Here is a 17,925-nt window from a genome sequence, read left to right on the forward strand (position 1 = left end):
GCTTACGTGGATGATATTGTGGTTAAATCCATCAAGGAGGAAACCCTGATAGATGACTTAAGGGAAACCTTCGATAATCTCCGGGTCTACAAGATGATGCTTAACCCGGCCAAGTGTGTTTTTGGTGTTCCTGCAGGCAAACTATTGGGCTTCTTGGTTTCTGACAGAGGCATTGAGGCTAACCCGGAGAAGATCAAGGCCATCACCTCCTTAGCTAAACCGGCGTGTATAAATGACGTTCAGCGTTTGGCGGGTCGTATCGCTGCTTTAAGCCGGTTTATAAGCCGTTTGGGTGAGAAGGCTATGCCCTTATATCAGTTGATGAAGAAAACTGATAACTTTGTCTGGAATGATGCAGCTAATACCGCTTTTGAGGATTTGAAAAAGCAACTGGCAGAGCCCCCCGTCCTTGCTGCTCCGGTTGATAAGGAGCCCTTGCTACTGTATGTGGCGGCAAACACACAAGCCGTCAGTGTGGCTATTGTGGTGGAGCGCAAGGAGACGGGTAAGGAGCATCCGGTTCAGCGGCCGGTTTATTATGTCAGCGAGGTGCTTATTGAGTCCAAGCAGCGGTACCCGCATTGGCAGAAGCTCGTATATGGTGTGTTCATGGCGAGCCGGAAGCTCAAGCATTATTTTCAGGGTCATCCCATCACTGTGGTCAGTTCTGCCCCTCTTGGGGATATTATCCAGAACAGAGAGGCTACAGGGAGAATTGCTAGGTGGGCTATAGAACTTGGACCTCATGGCCTCAAATATGTGCCACGCACTGCTGTTAAATCTCAGGCTCTGGTGGATTTTATCAATGACTGGACAGAGTCACAAGTGCCTGAGCAAAGGCCAGATAACACTTATTGGACTATTCACTTTGATGGGTCCAGACAGCTGGAGGGCTCCGGGGCTGGTGTTGTATTGGCTTCCCCTAAAGGTGACAAATTCCATTATGTGCTACGGTTGATGTTTCCTTGCACTAACAATGCGGCTGAATACGAGGCTTTGCTCCACGGTCTTCGGGTGGCTAAGGAGATGAGCTTAAGCCGGGTAAGGTGCTTTGGTGACTCAGACTTGGTGGCTCAACAAGTATCAGACACCTGGGATTCTAAGGATCCTCTCATGGCGGCTTATCGCCGCGAGGTTGATGCCATTGCTGGGCACTTTCAGGGATACCAAGTGGAGCACATTGATCGCAGGAAGAACGAGGCGGCTGATGCTTTAAGCCGGCTAGGCTCCCAGCGAAAACCGGTGCTGCCTAACACTTTCTTGGATGTCCTGTATAACCCTTCGGTTCGGTTGCCTACAGAGGAGGACTTGGCTATCCCTGACCCGGAGGCACGACTGGTGGCGGCTCTTCATGTCATACCAGACTGGACAATGCCATATCTGGTTTATATAACCCGGGGAGAGTTGCCTGAGGATGAAACTCTGGCCAGGCAAATAACCCGGCGGGCTAAGTCAATGATTGTTATCGATGGCGAGTTGCATCATCGCAGTGTTTCAGGGGCATTTCAGCGTTGTATCTCTCCTGAGGAAGGTCAAGAGATCTTGCGCGAGATCCATGAAGGGGATTGTGGCCATCATGCCGGTTCAAAATCTCTTGTGGCCAAGGCTTTCCGTCATGGTTTTTATTGGCTGACGGCTCACGCTGATGCAGAGGACTTGGTCAGTAAATGTGATGGTTGCCAAAGGTTCTCACGACGGGCTCATGTGCCGGCTCAGGAGTTGAGGATGATCCCAATCACTTGGCCCTTTGCGGTCTGGGGGCTTGATATGGTTGGGCCTTTTAAACGGTCCAAGGATAAGAAGACCCACCTCTTGGTGGCAGTTGACAAATTCACGAAGTGGGTGGAGGCTGAGCCAGTTAGCAAGTGCGATGCAGCTACAGCGGTTCAATTTATGAAAAAGGTGATTTTCCGCTTCGGCTTTCCGCACAGCATCATAACTGACAATGGCACCAATCTATCCAAGGGCGTTATGGAAGAGTTTTGTCAACGAGAGCATATCCGACTTGATATTTCCTCAGTAGCTCATCCCCAATCCAATGGTCAAGCTGAGAGAGCTAACCAGGAGATTCTGAAGGGCATCAAGCCCCGGCTTTTGGTCCCTTTGCAACGGACGCCGGGTTGTTGGGTGGAGGAGTTGCCCTCCGTCTTATGGAGCATCAACACTACTCCTAACAGGTCTACAGGCTTCACGCCTTTCTTCATGGTTTATGGAGCAGAAGCAGTCCTCCCCAGTGACATCCGTCACGATTCACCTCGTGTGGCGGCTTATGTTGAGACGGATAATGAACAGGCGCGCCAAGATGCTCTGGACTTGTTGGACGAACAGCGTGATGTGGCAGCAGCCCGTTCAGCGATTTACCAACAAGACCTGCGCCGTTATCATAGCCGCCGGGTCAAATCCCGGGTCTTCCAGGAAGGCGACCTTGTGCTCCGGCTCATCCAGGATCAAACAGATGCACACAAGTTATCCCCACCTTGGGAAGGGCCCTTTGTGGTCAGCAAGAACTTGCACAACGGGTCATATTACCTCATTGATATTCGGGAGCATAAAGATTCGCGTAAATCTGAGGAGGAGACCCGTCGGCCGTGGAATATAGCTCAGCTTCGGCCTTACTACACTTGAGCTACCGGCTCTCGTGGTGTACATATTTATCTCAGACATGTATATATCATGATAAGCAATAAAGCAGGACCTCTGTCCTTTTTTCTCCTCCAAATATGCGTGTGTTGCTTTTTTACATGCTGACTTAAAGGAGGATCCGGCTTATGGTCGTATTTGAATCTAGCCGTAAGCAGTAACGTCACTTGGGGGGCTTCCTGTTCAAACATGGGTCGTATTCGAACCAAAGAGAACATAGCTGTCGATACCCACTTGATTGGCAAAGTGCCGAGCTCATTGGGAGGTTACCTTTGGTCATATTTGAATCATAGTTTAACCCCTCTGAGAACCGACGTGGATCATATTCGAATCAGCGTCGTTAAACAATTTTAAGAATCACTTGGGGGCTTCTTGTTCAAACATGGGTCGTATTCGAACCAAAGAGAACATAGCTGTCGGTACCCTTTTGATTGGCATCGCCACACCCACTGGGGGCTATATGATCGTATCCGAATCTTAGCTTAACCCCTTGGGGCCGGGTCTTTGGTCGTATTCGAACCGGAAGCCCCTAAGTTCTTCTGCTTTTTCACAAGTTTATTCTGAGGTGTGCATGGCCGGGTCTCACTTGCCGGCTTAATTTTGGTTTACAGTGTTAATTGCACGTCATGGGTGTCATTAAGGCAAGTAAATCAGAGTTAAGGTGTCAACCTTCCTGCCCGGGTTATTTAAACCGAAAGATGCATACAGGCTGTTCAGTGTGTTATTTTGGCTATGTTCAGAGTATACTTAAGGACCAGTCTTTTTTGATTCATCTTCCGGGTTATTTATCTCAAACACCTGATTCTCAGGGCGGTAAGCCGCTTCGAGACTTGTGATTTGCCTTTTCTATGCAGATACTTCAAGGCACCTTTTGAGGTTGAGAAGAACACAGGGATGATTATGACCCGGAAAAACATCAAAGGGATAAATTCAAAAGACTTTCGCATTTAAAAACGTGCACGATGGCACGGCAGAGATAAACTGTTGCACCTACTCTATTACAATAATTTTTCAAGTCTAAAAGATGGAACAATGTTTGATAAGCCGCCCGCTAACTTATGACGCCTGCTGAGTTGAAGTCCCCGGCTCATTCCTGTCTTCTCCTCCAGCTGATCCCAAGACTTCGAAGGTTGATGATTTCCAGTTGATGCCGCTGAGAGCTTCGAACTGGGCTTCTTTGTCAATTAACCCGGCCGGGTCAATCTCCGGGGCGAAGGTGTGCTGACGAGCCGGAGGAATCAGATTAAGAGCTTCATAGCGAGGGGTTGGAATCCTCTGATTCTCCGCATTGTACCCCGGCTGATACTTGGTTAAGTCGGTGTCGTTCCCGATGAGGGTGGCTACCGGGCGTACAGCCTTCACACATGCCGCGAAGTACTTCTGGTCGAAGGCTGAGCCGTCTTCCTTCAGGCTTGGGCAACCCAGGGCGATGTCTGCCGGGTCTAGCTCCGGCAGGAATGCCTTGGCCCGGCTCAGCGCGGCGATTGCTCCGGCTCTCGCGGATGCTCGTCGTAGCTCCTGGATCCGCTGCGGCAGAACTGCGAGCCGGCGCAGGACTTCGGCTAGATGAGTTGGCACCTCGTTGGATAGGGCCACCACAGCTAAGGCACGCTGTGACCCGGTGTAGAGCTGTTCCACCAGGGTGTACACGGCCTTTAACTTGGTGACCACGCTCTGGTTAAGGTTGGCGCTTTTGGGACCTGTTTAACAACATCAGATAAGCCGGTGACAAGGATGAATCAGGAGATGTAAACATTCTAACATGGATAAAAGCCGGTGAGGCGACTTACCGAAGATGGTGGCTACCATTTGGGAAACCTGGCGCTTTAGGCCGGAGAGCTCGGCGGTTTTCTCAGAGAGCGCCTTCTCCGCCTGTTCCGCCCGGGTCACCAGTGCGGCTTTCTCCTCAGCCCAGGCCTTCCGCTCAGCATCAAATTCGGTCTTCAGCTTCTCTTGAGCGGTGATGCTGGAGACAAACTTGGCGTTTGCCTTCCGGGTCTCCATGTCCTGTGTCTTCAGCCGGCTCTTGAGATCCGCAAGATCCGACTCTAATTTTTTGCCAACAGCCTGCATATATTTCCGGGTTATTAACAGTCATTATATAAGTCCCAAGCGCTTTCCAAGCAAAGGCACTTGGCACTTGGGGGCTAATGCATATTGAACGTATCTATCTACGTACTGCCGGCTCAATTGAGTAAGCCGGGACCTAAATCTACAACATATTCAAGTATAAGTCGTCGACTTGGGGGCTAGCATGACAAGGGTCACTATGCAGTAAGTAAGAAGACAGCAGAAGGATACCTCAGATTTTTGTTGGATCTGGTTGACCATGGCGATCTCGGCGTCCCGGCTCTTGTGAACTTGGCTGATGTAGCCAGAGACAAGCTCTCCAATGCTCAAGTCGGTGTAGCTGGAGAGGTCCAGATTCACCCGGTGGGGTTGCAGCAACTCCCCCTTCGCGGAGCATTTGGCCAGCACGGTCGGTCTCCCCGGTTCAACATACTCCGTCCGGGTAATTACCACGTCCGGGTCGTCAGCTGGTGGGGCAGAGCCGGAGGCCTCCGGGTTAACCGACGCTTCGGTCGTTGTCTTGGTAGTCGGGGCAGGGGCTTCAGGCGTCGTGTCCATGGGAATGGTAGCTTCGGGGGCGGAGGCAGCTGGCGGCTCTTGAGCCGTCGCCTCCGGCTCAGGCAAGTCTGGCACTCCGGCTGACCTGGTCTTCTTTGCTCTTTTGGTGAGCTTTGCCTGGGCACTGAAAAGGCAGAAGTGTTAGGCATACAAAGAGTAAGTACAGACAGATAATGCAAGGAGATTGTTATTACCCGGGTGCAGTCTTGAAGGCCGGCAGACTTGACTGCATGGAGTCACCCGAAGAGGGGGAGGTCTCCTGATAATTGGAGTCAGAAGAGTTGAGTGGTTGACGGATGACACCTGCCAACGGATGAAAAGGGTACAGGTGAGAAAAAACCTCGGTGCGACGCTTCCTTGTTGCGTCGGGTAACCCGGCGGAGAGGTCGGTGTCCTTGCGAGCCCGGGTGTGACGCCGGCTTTCGTGAACCTGCTGCTTCAAAAGAAATTGAGGGTCTTGATGAGCTAATGGATGTGAAAAGCTTACTTTCCGGGTTACTCTTCGGACTTTCAGCTGTGGCAAAGGCTCCGAGTCGGAGGAAAGTGACATTACCTCTTCCACCACCGGGTTACTGGCGCCGGTGTCATCCTGTCAATGAGCAAATGTTGATAAGATGGACAGCAACAAACAACAAATATGGCAAGACTCTAAAGGTTTAAGGATTACCTCTGACTCGGAGCTGTCGCTTAATTGCAGTAGCTCCGAAGCAGTGGGTCTGCTTCCCTTTTTGCGAGGGGCGGCTTTCTTTGCTTTCCGGGCCTTCTTGGCCGCCTCATGGTCATATTTGACCCGCCATAATTTATCATCAGCCTGAGAGATACAATGATTGATTCTTAAAACGGTTCAGTTGAAGGTTATATGCAGATGAAGATAAAGATTAAAGTCAGCGGCTTACCGCTGGGGCTGGATTGGTCTTGCAGAAGGGGGCTAGCCCGGTTCTTCCGCAGTCTGCCAAGCTTTCGTTTAGAAGAGCCTTGGTCTCTTCCTCTGCAACGTCTTCTGGAAGATCATTGCGACTGTGCCTCTGCGGGTCATCCTTTCGCCCGGTGTACTCACACATTAAGCCGGGGCGGCGGCTCAATGGGATCACCCGCCAAGAGATCCAGACCCGGACCAGGTCAATTCCATTCAGACCGTTGCCTAGCAGGGCCTTGATCTTATTGATCGTTGGAAGCAGAGGCTGGCGTTCCGCGGCAGTCAGTTTGTCGGATAGCGGATGAGTCGGCTCTAGGCGCGTTGGGCGAAAGCCGGGCAGCGGGTTCTCCCTCAGCCGGGGACGTATCTTGGCAGTAGAACCAAGTCATATTCCAGTCCTTAGGGTGGCTCGGCGGCTCTGCGTAAGGAAACAGACAGTCCCTACGCTGCTGGATGGAGATGCCGCCTAATTCCAGACTTGGCCCGTTGGCACACTCATTCTGGCGGTTTAAATAAAACAGCTCTCTGAAGAGCAGCAGACTCGGCTCTTCTCCAAGATACACTTCACAAAAGACTTGGAAGTTGCAGATGTTGGATACGGAGTTGGGTCCTATATCCTGAGGCCGAAGGTCAAAGAAGTTGAGCACGTCCCGGAAGAATTTTGAGCCGGGCGGTGCGAAGCCCCGGCTCATATGGTCCGCAAAGATCACTACCTCCCCGTCCCTCGGCTGTGGTCTTTCTTCTGACGGATCGGGGGCACGGTAGGACATCACTTCCTTCTTGGGCAGATATCCGGACTTAGCGAAATTGGCCAGGGTCTCGTCAGTTACGTTGGATCTCATCCAGTTGCAAGTGATGGGAGCCTTGGGAGGCATGGTGAAGGTTGGGGGTCTATAATAAAGAGAAAAGTATCCGGGTTAATTATAAGCCGGAGTTCTATCATTCAAACTAAGGTGGCGGCTTCTGAAGGGGACTAATGATATATATTCAGATATGGTGGATTATTTAAGCCGTAGGAGCATTCAGAGTAAGTTGGTCATCTACGGCTTACCACAGTTAAGCCGGAGGATTCTACGGAGTGTAGTTTTCTTTAAACCGAAAAGTTTTATGGCGCATGTTTTCTTTAAACCGGAGATGTAAGCCGCCAAGATTCAAGGGCTGCAGTTTTTACTAAGTGTGGTAAAACAGGTTTCACATATTGCAGTAACTTTTTTGGATCAACATGGTCGGGTGAAATGAAAATTTTCTAGACCTAAAAAACAGAAGCAGAAGAAGTTCTTGAGGATTGAGCATGGTTCTTATGCAGTAAAAGAGGGTTTTTTGCAGGTGAGATGGATCTCAAACATCTACCGCACTGACTTTATGCGAGGTTAAAGATCAACCGAGTGCGGTGACTACAAGAGCTACTGAGGTTTGCGGCAATGGTGATGAACGCGAAGAACACAAGATGAACCCTACAGTAGATCTATCTGACAGGGCAAAGGAGACTCACCGGAGTTGGAAAGAGCGGAGGTCGCTGCCGTGAATCTGGTCCGAATCAGGGTGATGCAGCGGCCGGGTTGATGAAGACCAAGGGCGCGACGGCGGCGGCAGCGGCGGAGCTCGGGCAGAGGAGCGACGGCGCGAGGAGGAAGAAGGAGAGCGTGAGAAGAGAGCGTTGGGCCGGCCTATTTATAAGGCAGAGTCATAAGTGGGCGTGAGATTCAAGGAGACCACGGCGTGCTTATCTCCCCCTCACGGCGCCTCGATTTTCAGAAAGACAGTAAAAGCAAAGATCCGTTGCGGATCTGGCGGAGTAAAAAACGGACTTAATGGAGGATGACGTCACGGCGGATTATCCGGAGTCCAGAGAATGACGTCACTCCGGGTTATGGCCTTCACATGAATGGTGAGCCGGAGATTTTCTCTGTTGGCAGAATTGAAGATTTACATGAGCCGGCTCAAATCAATCTGGGGCCTAATGTTGAGGATGTAGATCTTAGAGTCACCCGCCAAGAGGGGCCGGGTTACCCGTAGAGTTGTTACCAGAAGCCTGGAGCCAAGTTTCAAGACGATGGGCCAGAGATGGGCTGAGACCCGGATATGGCTTAGGGCCTGTAGTTACAATCATTATTATGGTAGACTTGTACTATAAGGCAAGTATAGCTTAGAGTCCGAGCCGGACGTTCTTATGAGCCGGCCGGGACTCTAAGAGTTGCTGGGCGTCAGCCTCCCTATATAAAGGGACGACCCGGCAGCGGTTTAAGGGCGACAACAACCTCATCGAGAGCCGGGCATAGCTGTTTAGCTCCCTGGCGATCGTAACCCTAATCAAGATTACCTCAAACTGGACGTAGGCTTTTACCTTCACCGTAAGGGGCCGAACCAGTATAAACCCTCGTGTTCCTCGTCCCGCATAACCCCTTCAAGCTTCCTGGTTGCGATGGCTCCACGACTAAGTCCTAGCTCGAGGACATCTGCCGTGACAATTCCACGACACGTTGGGTGTGCCCCGTGGAGAAATCAAAGTCCCGTATGAGGTCAATAATACGATTGAGGAAACGTGGTTTTCCCGTTTGTTTCCTAGGATGACATCCATGCCGAACACGACCGTGCTGGCAAATTCGCTGGAGGGCATGAAAACCCATGGCGAAGTTTTTAAGATGAAGCTACTCATGTACCTGATCTCAGCTGTTTTTGCGCCGACCACATCTCTTCGCCCAAGCAACAAATGCTTCCCCATCCTGGTGAATGATCTATCTCTACTCCTTCATTTTTTCCTTCAATCTTTTGACTCCTATGTCGTATGTAAGCTAGTCACTGCCAGTTTTTTTGATGTTTTCCCATTTTGATTTCTGATGCAGCAACTTCTTGTCCTGAAATTTGTGTCGTGCAGGCAAACTGAAAGAAGTGAAGAACATGAATTGGTGTAAGTTCATTGCGGACTTCCTGCATGATGCATTCTCAAACAAGATGTTCCAGAAGGGTTGTCGACTCCATTTAATGGTATTTTTGTACTACTTTTTTGCAAACACTCCTAGCTCCTTGAGCATACATGGCAACCATGATGGTGACATTGTGGCAACTACCATCATAACAAGATGGCAACTGCCAACATAACTAGAATGGCAACTGCCAACATAACTAGATGGCAACTGCCAACATAACTAGATGGCAACTAACACATATAGATGGCAACTAACAGAAATACATGGCAACTTTTTCCGTCTTCATGCCCTCCAACTTGATGACTGAAGGAACATACGTTAGCTTCTTTTTTGCAAAATACCATGATGGCAATTGATATTTTTTTTCTTTTTAAATTGTTGTACATCAGCTCATGTACGTCGATCGTCTTGATCTGTCCACTGGGATAGGAGGCCCGCCGCCTCCACATAAGTTTGTTGTTTCTGCGTGGACTTACGATGCTGTCAAGGCTGTGCTTGCCGCGGACAAGATAACTGATACGAAATACGGGAAACTGCAGGTTAGTTCTGGCTTCTTTCTTTGCACGACATTCTTTTAATTTTGACGCTGCATAACATATGAAAAAATCCCCATACGGCAACCGTCTGTGGCTAACAAGATATGACTACCTTGTTAGCCATGGTTGTTTGTGCATGGTATCCATGTCTGACGCCACATGGCAACTCTGCCATCCATTTTGAAACTTCTATCCTCTTCCTCTTTTTTATTTTTATTTTTGAAATACATGAACTATTAGTTAGTGTTCATTGTTTTTTCTCTTTACATGCTAGCTGTTTTTTTGGTTTTTTCCAGCTGATGGCCAAGCATGCTATAGACTACAGCGTGTTTGGTGGGCCTCAAAACTTTGGAAAGTGGATGGACGTGCACTCAGCTCCGTCTTGTCCTGTTGAGGTAATCAAGGATATATATATCTATGGTTGTGTTTGGTTTATTTTGATCTTGTGCACGTGACTTTAATACGGTTTGGTTACTGCTGCTTCTTGTTTCGTGCACAGGCAAGGGCACCTGTTGAGCATCAATTGGGCAGTTTGCATCCGGAATGACCAGCTTGCTCAGGAAGTTGGTTGAGGGTTGGACGTCCCTTAATGGCTCTGACAGCGACGCGGTTGCAGAACGGACACATCGGCCAACTGGTTGCCGTGGTCGGTACGACTACAACAGCTCGCAGGAGCTTCCCGACACACAAGATGAATTAGATGGAGATGCTGCTCTCGACAAGGACGACGACGATGACATGGAGAACGTGCAACATGACACCGACGATGATGAACATGTCGACGTTCGTGCAGGTGGTAAGAAGGGCAAGGGTGCACCAGATGTCCCCTCACCGGAGAAAGTCAAAGAACAGACAGCTGCGAGAGGCAAGCGGGTGTCGCCCTCAAAGAGGGGGAGGGATCCAGAGGAGGTTGGGCAGGGCTCTCTTGTCAAGAGACCTAGGACCGATCCCTTAGCTGCTAGGAGGAGGTTCGACTTCTTTTTTAGTGTTTTGTTTTGTCTATCCTTTCAAACAGACTGACCCCCTTTTTCCATTTGCTTTTGCTAAGCGTGGCAACGATTTTTGTGTCTGACACTTGGCACCTTTTTTTGCCTCTTTCTTATATGCACAGCGAGGCAACAGCTGGTGGACGAGTAGTTACGAAGAAACAAGCACCAATGCCGACCCGTGTTTCTGCTCGATTGAACAAGGGTGCCCCTATTGCTGGTGACACGCATTCCACTAGGTCATCTCCTCGTACGTCGACGTCCAACGGTGATCCTGTCGTGTTGCCAGATTTGAGGAAGACAGTCAATGCAGCTGTTCAGCTTGCCACATGGGCTACTGCCATCAGTCCCACATCGCAACTGTTGTTTCTCCCATGCTCTATTTCTTCTTACTACATGGCAACTCCTGCCTATTTTTGCATGGCAACTGCTAACCAGGCAAAATGGCAACTCTTATTCCACCTACATGGCAACTACCAGCTTTTCCATCTGTTTGTGCACTCGTCCACACCTAGTTTTGAAATGGCATTCCTAGCACATCACACATTTCTTACATTTTTTAAGATGTCTACCATCGCAACTGCTGCTTGTTACGCATGGCAACTGCTAACTGGTCCACATGGCAACTCTTATTCTACCTACATGGAAACTATCATCTGTTCATCTAACAATGTTCGTGTGTTTTTTTCAGGGTGAAGAAGACTACCACACGCGTGACGAAGCAGAACCCCAGAGACCCACTCGAACGCATACACTCAAAGCTGTCGACAGGTGGCAACTCAGACGTTCATGAGGCGCCAGTGCACAAACATGCTGCTGCACCGTCCACTGTTCCCACTAGCTCTGATGCAAGCGGCCGAACATCTCCGCCGGTTGCAGATGTGCAGGCTACGACAACAGGCATCCGTACATCTGGGAGTGACGAGTCGGTATCTTCCAGGACTGCTGAAATATTGCCCACTCTGCTAGCAATGAAGGATGCTGCTGTGAGCCATGCGACCCGATCAGCAAGTGTTGAAGTGGACGCCCCCGAGATCAACCTAAGCAAGGAAGATTCCCGCTCATCTGACACGGATTCCAAGCGCGTGGGTGGTGGCACTGCTTCGTCCATGAAAGAAGGGGCTGATGCGACAGTTCATAATGACATGCCATCCATAGGTGAGACTCTTGGCACAACAGCTCCAGCTTCTGGTGCTCCAGAGGTTGCCAAGGTGACCGTTGCGCGAGCTGGTCTTCCACCTAGGCGTCGTAGCCCCCGCAAGCAATCTGCAGACACACCCAACGCGCCTGCTGTAGCTAGGAGCAGCAGAGATGACTCTGGTTATATGCCTGCGTCCACACTATTCCCACCACCTGCCAGAAGCAATGTTATGGAGAGAACGGAAGACCGGAGTACAACCGACCCAGGTGGCAAGCCGGGCACGACTGACGGAGGTGACCGTGCGGAGCAGACTGCGTCTTTACCCGCAGTGGATAACCCCAGCTTAAATCTGCGCACTTCTAAGCTCCCAGTCAACATCGGTGTCCCCTACAGCCCAAACAAGAAGATTGTCAAGAAAGCTGCAACTGATACCGCTGACAGCACGCCCCGCCCTACGAATAAGCCTGATGATTCTGTAGCGGCCGATGCAGAAATGTTTGTTGATCTTTCACCATTGGATTTTGCCCAGCAGGTAGTTCGCGGTCCGGCCAGTAGGCAGGAGAGGCACCCAATGGCCTTCACCCCACCGAGCTGTAGCCTTGGCATCGATCGCAGTCAAGATGAACCAGTGGTGCAAGATCCTTCACCAGTTGCCTTTGCTTTCCCGGAAGGCATGGCCCCAATGATGGCGCAGCCAATGGTCGAGGGCAAGAAGGTTGTGAAGTTCGCAGAGCCGGTTGTGCAAGGTACATTTCTTATGTGTTTATCATATTCGTGTGTACATCTTTTTATTATGACTTTTGTCCCAAGCATCTTTTTTGGGTTCTCACTTTTGTGATGGCAAATGTTATCTGATGGACATGGCAACTGGATTTGTTTGCATGCTGTCACCTACATTTTTCTGTCGCCATGCTGCATTTTCCATTCTGCAAGCACATGGCAACTGCAGTTGATAGATCATGGCAACTGTAGTTGTTGTCACATGGCAACTACAATTTATTGCACATGGCAACTGGAGTTGCCTGCACATGGCAACTCCCTACTTTCTGTGCCTACATTCCATATTCTGCAACCTTTCTTTCACACTAAATTTGTTTTGTTTTCCAGGTATCCTAACCGACTTTTTTGATCCTTGCAGCCACCCCTGAGGAGATTACGCCGTCACTTGATGAAGCTTACCGCAGGATTGAGGAGGCAACATTGCAGAGGAGGTCCTCACGAGGTCAGGGCCAATCAAGTTCCAACGCGCCTGCTGAGTCGGTATCTGAGGATACCATTAGAAGTGCCACCCCTGGTTCTGTGAGGCAGCTTAGGGTAGTTCACGCGCCACCCGCAGATGATTATGAGCCGGAAGTCAAGGCCACAAAGGATCAGAACCATTTGTACGATATTGTCAAGCGCTTTGGAAATGCGAGGTCCAACGGCAATCACATGAAGGAGCTCAAAGCGTAATGACCACACCCACATAAACCTCTCATTTGCTTTGCTCTTTTTACTATTCATCCTTTTTCGATATTTCTAGATATGCTCCGTTTACGTTTTATTTCTTTTTCAATTAGTAGACATGATTCTTTCATGTTATATCATTTTCATACAGCTCATGTTTGGATAGAACCAAGATCATACAATGTGATGCGACGTACGTCGACCTGGGCGATCTTGCCGAGTCTGTGAGGCCACTCGGTAAAATGTCGAAGAATGTAGTTGCATGTGGGATTGACTTCATCAACAGGCATATGGATATGTCTCCCGACAAAACAATCATGCAGTACACTGTGACGTGCAAAATATGGGATGGTGACTTCCACCACAAAATCCTGAGGAAGCATTTTGCTGCGCATGGTGATTTCAAGCTCACAATGAAGAAATGTGTGAGTACTCCTTCCTTTTTTGCACATTTTTTCCTCCCATGTTATTCTTTTGCCAGTAGCTATGCTTCAGATGTGGGCTACACCCTGTTTTGTGACAGCTGTTTCATGTGGCAACAGATGCCATGTAAAATGACTTCTGATTTGCTTTCCTAATACAACCTATGTGGCAACTTCAAACTAAAATACATGGCAACTTTGTTCATACATGGACGGCAACTTCTTTTAATTACCCACTACAACTAAACATTATACATTTGTGCACTTTTCTTGGACCCTTGATGCTTTCGTAGTCACTCATGTGCCTGTTAGTGTAACTGGTGATATCTTTACATGTCATTTTCCCAACTACATCATTTCTGTTCTTAATGTGAGCTCTCCTTCTTTTCTTTCCTTCATTTTTGTTTGCAGGTCTTGTTCCCCATGTTCCAGGAGCTTGCACCACACGACCCACACGACAAGTGTGGTCACCACTATGCGATCTGCCTTGACCTGAAGAACCCACGTTTTGAGGTGCTTGATTCAATGCGTTCAGAAGCTGATGCAGACCTTACTACGCATGCTGAATACTTCATCAACAACCTCAAAGAGACATGGAACCATCACTATGAAAACTCAAAGGTCCAGATCAGACATTTTCCAATTGAGTACGTGGCGACTACGAAGCAAGGAAACCGGTATTTTCCCATCTTTTCCTCATGTGTCCTCCAAACCAGTGCTCACCCTCTCTTTTTTGTCACCTCAGAATTGAAGTTTATGATTTTTTCTATATGTTCTTGTGAGTTAACCTGACTCTTTTCTTGTTTAGGCACGACTGCGGCTTCCACATGTTGGAAAATACCTTGCAAAGTGGGAAGGTCGACGGGTTCCTGTCATCATAGCTGGAATGGTCGTCGAGCTCCGCAAAATTTACGCATGGAACTGGTTGATGAATGAGGATTTCAACACGCGGTCCAACGCATGTGAGTTCATAGAGGAAGCTGTGAAGAAAGCCACAAGAAGTACAAGTGATCACGTGGTGCTCCTGACCGAACGCCTACCTTACATTCTGTTGCCGAGGAATGTAAGGTATTACCTTGTTTTTTCAAAACTATGTCCTTTGTAATATGCTATGACTGCATCTCCCCGTAGCCTAGTATACAGTGGTGGCGTGTGAGTGACATTTGAATAGTTTGTAATATATGTGTGGATGTGAACCTACTTAGGTTTGACAACAGATACGTTTATGTGTTTTCAGTATTATTATGTGCTTGTGGGTTGGTAGTACCAGCATGGTGTTTTGAATACGTCCTTGATGTCTGAAAACATGGCAAATGTAGTTGATCAGTCATGGTTAGTGAAAGTTATCGTTCTTTCTTGTTTGGATTTTTGGGTTTTTTGCACTGCTAACTGTACCGGCTAGCATGGTAGTTTGATCATGGAGCAGTAACCTGTGCGGTTGCTGCACGAGAGCGTTTCAGCTTGTTTCCCATAGTTTGCACCAGAATACAATATGTGTGACTAAAATGCGCTTACTGAACATGGAAATCTACGCGGTGAAGATTCAGTACAACTAACATGGCATGTTCAGTACAACTAACATGGCAGATTCACTAAAAAATAAGATGGCAAATTCAGTAAAAAATAACATGGCAAATTCAGTAGAAATGGCATGGCAGATTCAGTAGAAATGGCATGGCAGATTCAGCAGAAATTGCATGGCAGATTCAGCAGAAATTGCATGGCAGATTCAGTTCATGTAACATGGCAAATTCAGTGCCATACCCGTGGCAACTGCAGCTATTCCTTCATGGCATTTTTACTTCAGATTCTGATGCACTTGAAGAGTCATTCTCCAGTTTTTACAAAATTTAGAACATCTACATTACAAAAAAAATGTCACCATGGACCAAGTCAAAGTGCTCCAATGTTGTTTACGGATTGCCCGTCCCTTTCTTTGGTTTCTTATGTTTTGCTTGAATCTCCAATCCGGATTTGTATCTTATCTCTTTTGGACGCCCTTTTGTGATGGAACGGGACGGGTTCCTAACCTGTGTTTGTGTGCTTGCTGTTCCAGATCCTACCTCCGAGTTTTCAGATAATGGCCCTGTGGACGAAGGCACACTTGATGTGCGGGGGAACCTGTGTAAGGCTTCCTCAGCTTTCCTCTTCTTGATCTCATCAAGCTCTCTTTTGAGGGCCTTCCTGTGTTTTTCTGCGACCTTTGCTGTCTCATCACTCTTGCACGCTTCATCAATTAGTTCAGCATAGTTCTTTGGCAACACAACGTGCCTCACGGCTTCCATGGTTGACTCTGGTCTCTCGTCATGCACGGCCAAAACTGTGTTTGATGTTTGCGGCGCCAATGCGTCGTCAGCGTCCCAAGTCCATCGCCGCCTTATGAAATGGCGGGGCATTAGTGTCACCGCGTTCAAGTCCATTACTTTTAGAATGTGACAGCACACAATCCCGTCCCGTTCGAATTTGCAGCATTGGCGGTAGTATTCGCCTTCGCTTATCGATGCCTTCACAAAGTAGTTCCTTCCCTTGTCTGGGTCTTCAGGTTCTGAATCCGACATGCCCATGATAGAACACACCTTGAACGTATGTTCGTCCACCTGGAAAGCCGTGTACATGCTGGCACGCTTTATTTCTTCCTGGAATCTGCAAGTTTTGTGTGTTTTTTGTTAAACTCTTGTGTGCAGTTTTTTGTAGCACCTTTTGTTTGTTGTGGCTAATGGGATTACAATTCGTTCAAACATGGGCACTACAGTTCATTAAACATGGCAACTGCAGTTGAGTAAACATGGCAACTGCAGTTCATTAAACATGGCAATTGCATTTCATTTAAACATGGCAACTACATAACAACTTCAATTTGGCATTTGCATTCCATACCATCATGGCCATTGGAATTTACATTTCATTAAATATGGCAACTACAGTTCATTAAACATGGCAACTGCAATTCATCAAACATGGCAACTGCAGTTACGCAAACATGGTAACTGCAGTTGAGTGAACATGGCAAACTGTAGTTCATTAAGCACGGCAACTACATATCATGTTTACTCTGTACCTAATGGCTACTTTTCAACACAATCATCATTTTCAAATAAGCATTTCAACTGCATTGCATTCTACATGGCACCTGGTACCTTCATGATTTGTGCAAATAAGATTGTAACACAACTGACTTACTTGTTAAAAATCGTGTTGGTGTATATCTTGTTCATCTGCCTCTCCATTGGTAAATACGTTAGCAATTTTGGCTGCTTGAGCGCGGTGTTTGCTTCTTGCTGTAGCTCGGATCCCAGTATTTTTTGTTGCAAAGCGGTGTACTGCTTGGCAAACTGTAGTAATGAGTTGCCAGGGCTCACGTACCGCTTCAAAACAGCATTGAACCCCTCACTGCGCTATGTAGTCTGCAGAAACAGGAAGAAGCACTGCATTAAGTAGGCCGGCACCCGGTACATTCGCTTCTCCCACAAGCTAGCAAGCGTCTCGTGGTCTTGGACTTGATATGTTTCAATCATAGTCATCCAGCTCCTTTCAAACTCCTCCACCGTCAAGCTGTGGTCCACGCACAGCTCGAATGCCTTGTGCAGGTCTGGACGGCCAGCAAAGAACGGTACTAGTGTCTCCTTGGCCTTCTTTATAATGTGCCACCTGCAGTGCCTGTGCACTGCCAGCGGAAAGACCTCCTCTATGCCTGCGCGCATGCTAAAATCCTGGTCTGTTATTATGTTCATCGGAGCAAGTCCACCCATGTACTCCAAGAAGGTCTTGAACAGCCAAACGTACCCATCCGTGTCTTTGTTCCGAACGAGCCCGCATCCGAACTGCAACGACTGATTGTGGTTATTTATTCCTATGAATGGAGCGCATGGCATCTTGTACATATTAGTGAGATATGTCGCGTCGAATGAAATGCAATCTCGGAAATGTTTGTAGGCTCTTCTTGCAGCACCATCCACCCAATACATGTTCCTGACACGGTCATCATCGTCCAATCTTATCCTGTAGAAGAAATCTGGATCTTCCTTCGCTTTCTCATCGAAGTAGGCCATTGTGGCCTCTATGTCAGCCAACTTGCTCTCTCTATGGTACTTTGCCTTTAGGTTTGTGACGTCAGCTGGTATGTAGGGCATGCTACTCAAAGTCCCTTTTTTGCTGTGGATGAGTGATAGTATCTGGACCATTCTTGATGGACCGACGTTACAATCATGTAGCAGCTTTATGAATTTCTTCTCGAGGGGGGTGAATCCTCTGTGGGCGGTCAGAAATTTTACCAGGTCGAACTT

General features: G+C 48.4%; 1 protein-coding gene across 1 annotated transcript; it reads right to left on the bottom strand.

Moving 5' to 3' along the window:
• Nucleotides 1-17,037: 17,037 nt before the first annotated feature.
• Nucleotides 17,038-17,691, bottom strand: LOC141038174 (protein FAR1-RELATED SEQUENCE 5-like). The gene has a single exon (XM_073506406.1). It carries the CDS (start codon nucleotides 17,689-17,691, stop codon nucleotides 17,038-17,040), a length of 654 nt encoding a protein of 217 aa, XP_073362507.1.
• Between the last annotated feature and the right edge of the window lie 234 nt (nucleotides 17,692-17,925).

Source organism: Aegilops tauschii, chromosome 1, assembly GCF_002575655.3.
Source record: "Aegilops tauschii subsp. strangulata cultivar AL8/78 chromosome 1, Aet v6.0, whole genome shotgun sequence".
NCBI classification, from domain to species: domain Eukaryota; kingdom Viridiplantae; phylum Streptophyta; class Magnoliopsida; order Poales; family Poaceae; genus Aegilops; species Aegilops tauschii.

Coding starts and splice junctions, on each gene's coding strand:
- LOC141038174 (XM_073506406.1), bottom strand. CDS start 17,691: ATGGCCTACTTCGATGAGAAAGCGAAGGAAGATCCAGATTTCTTCTAC.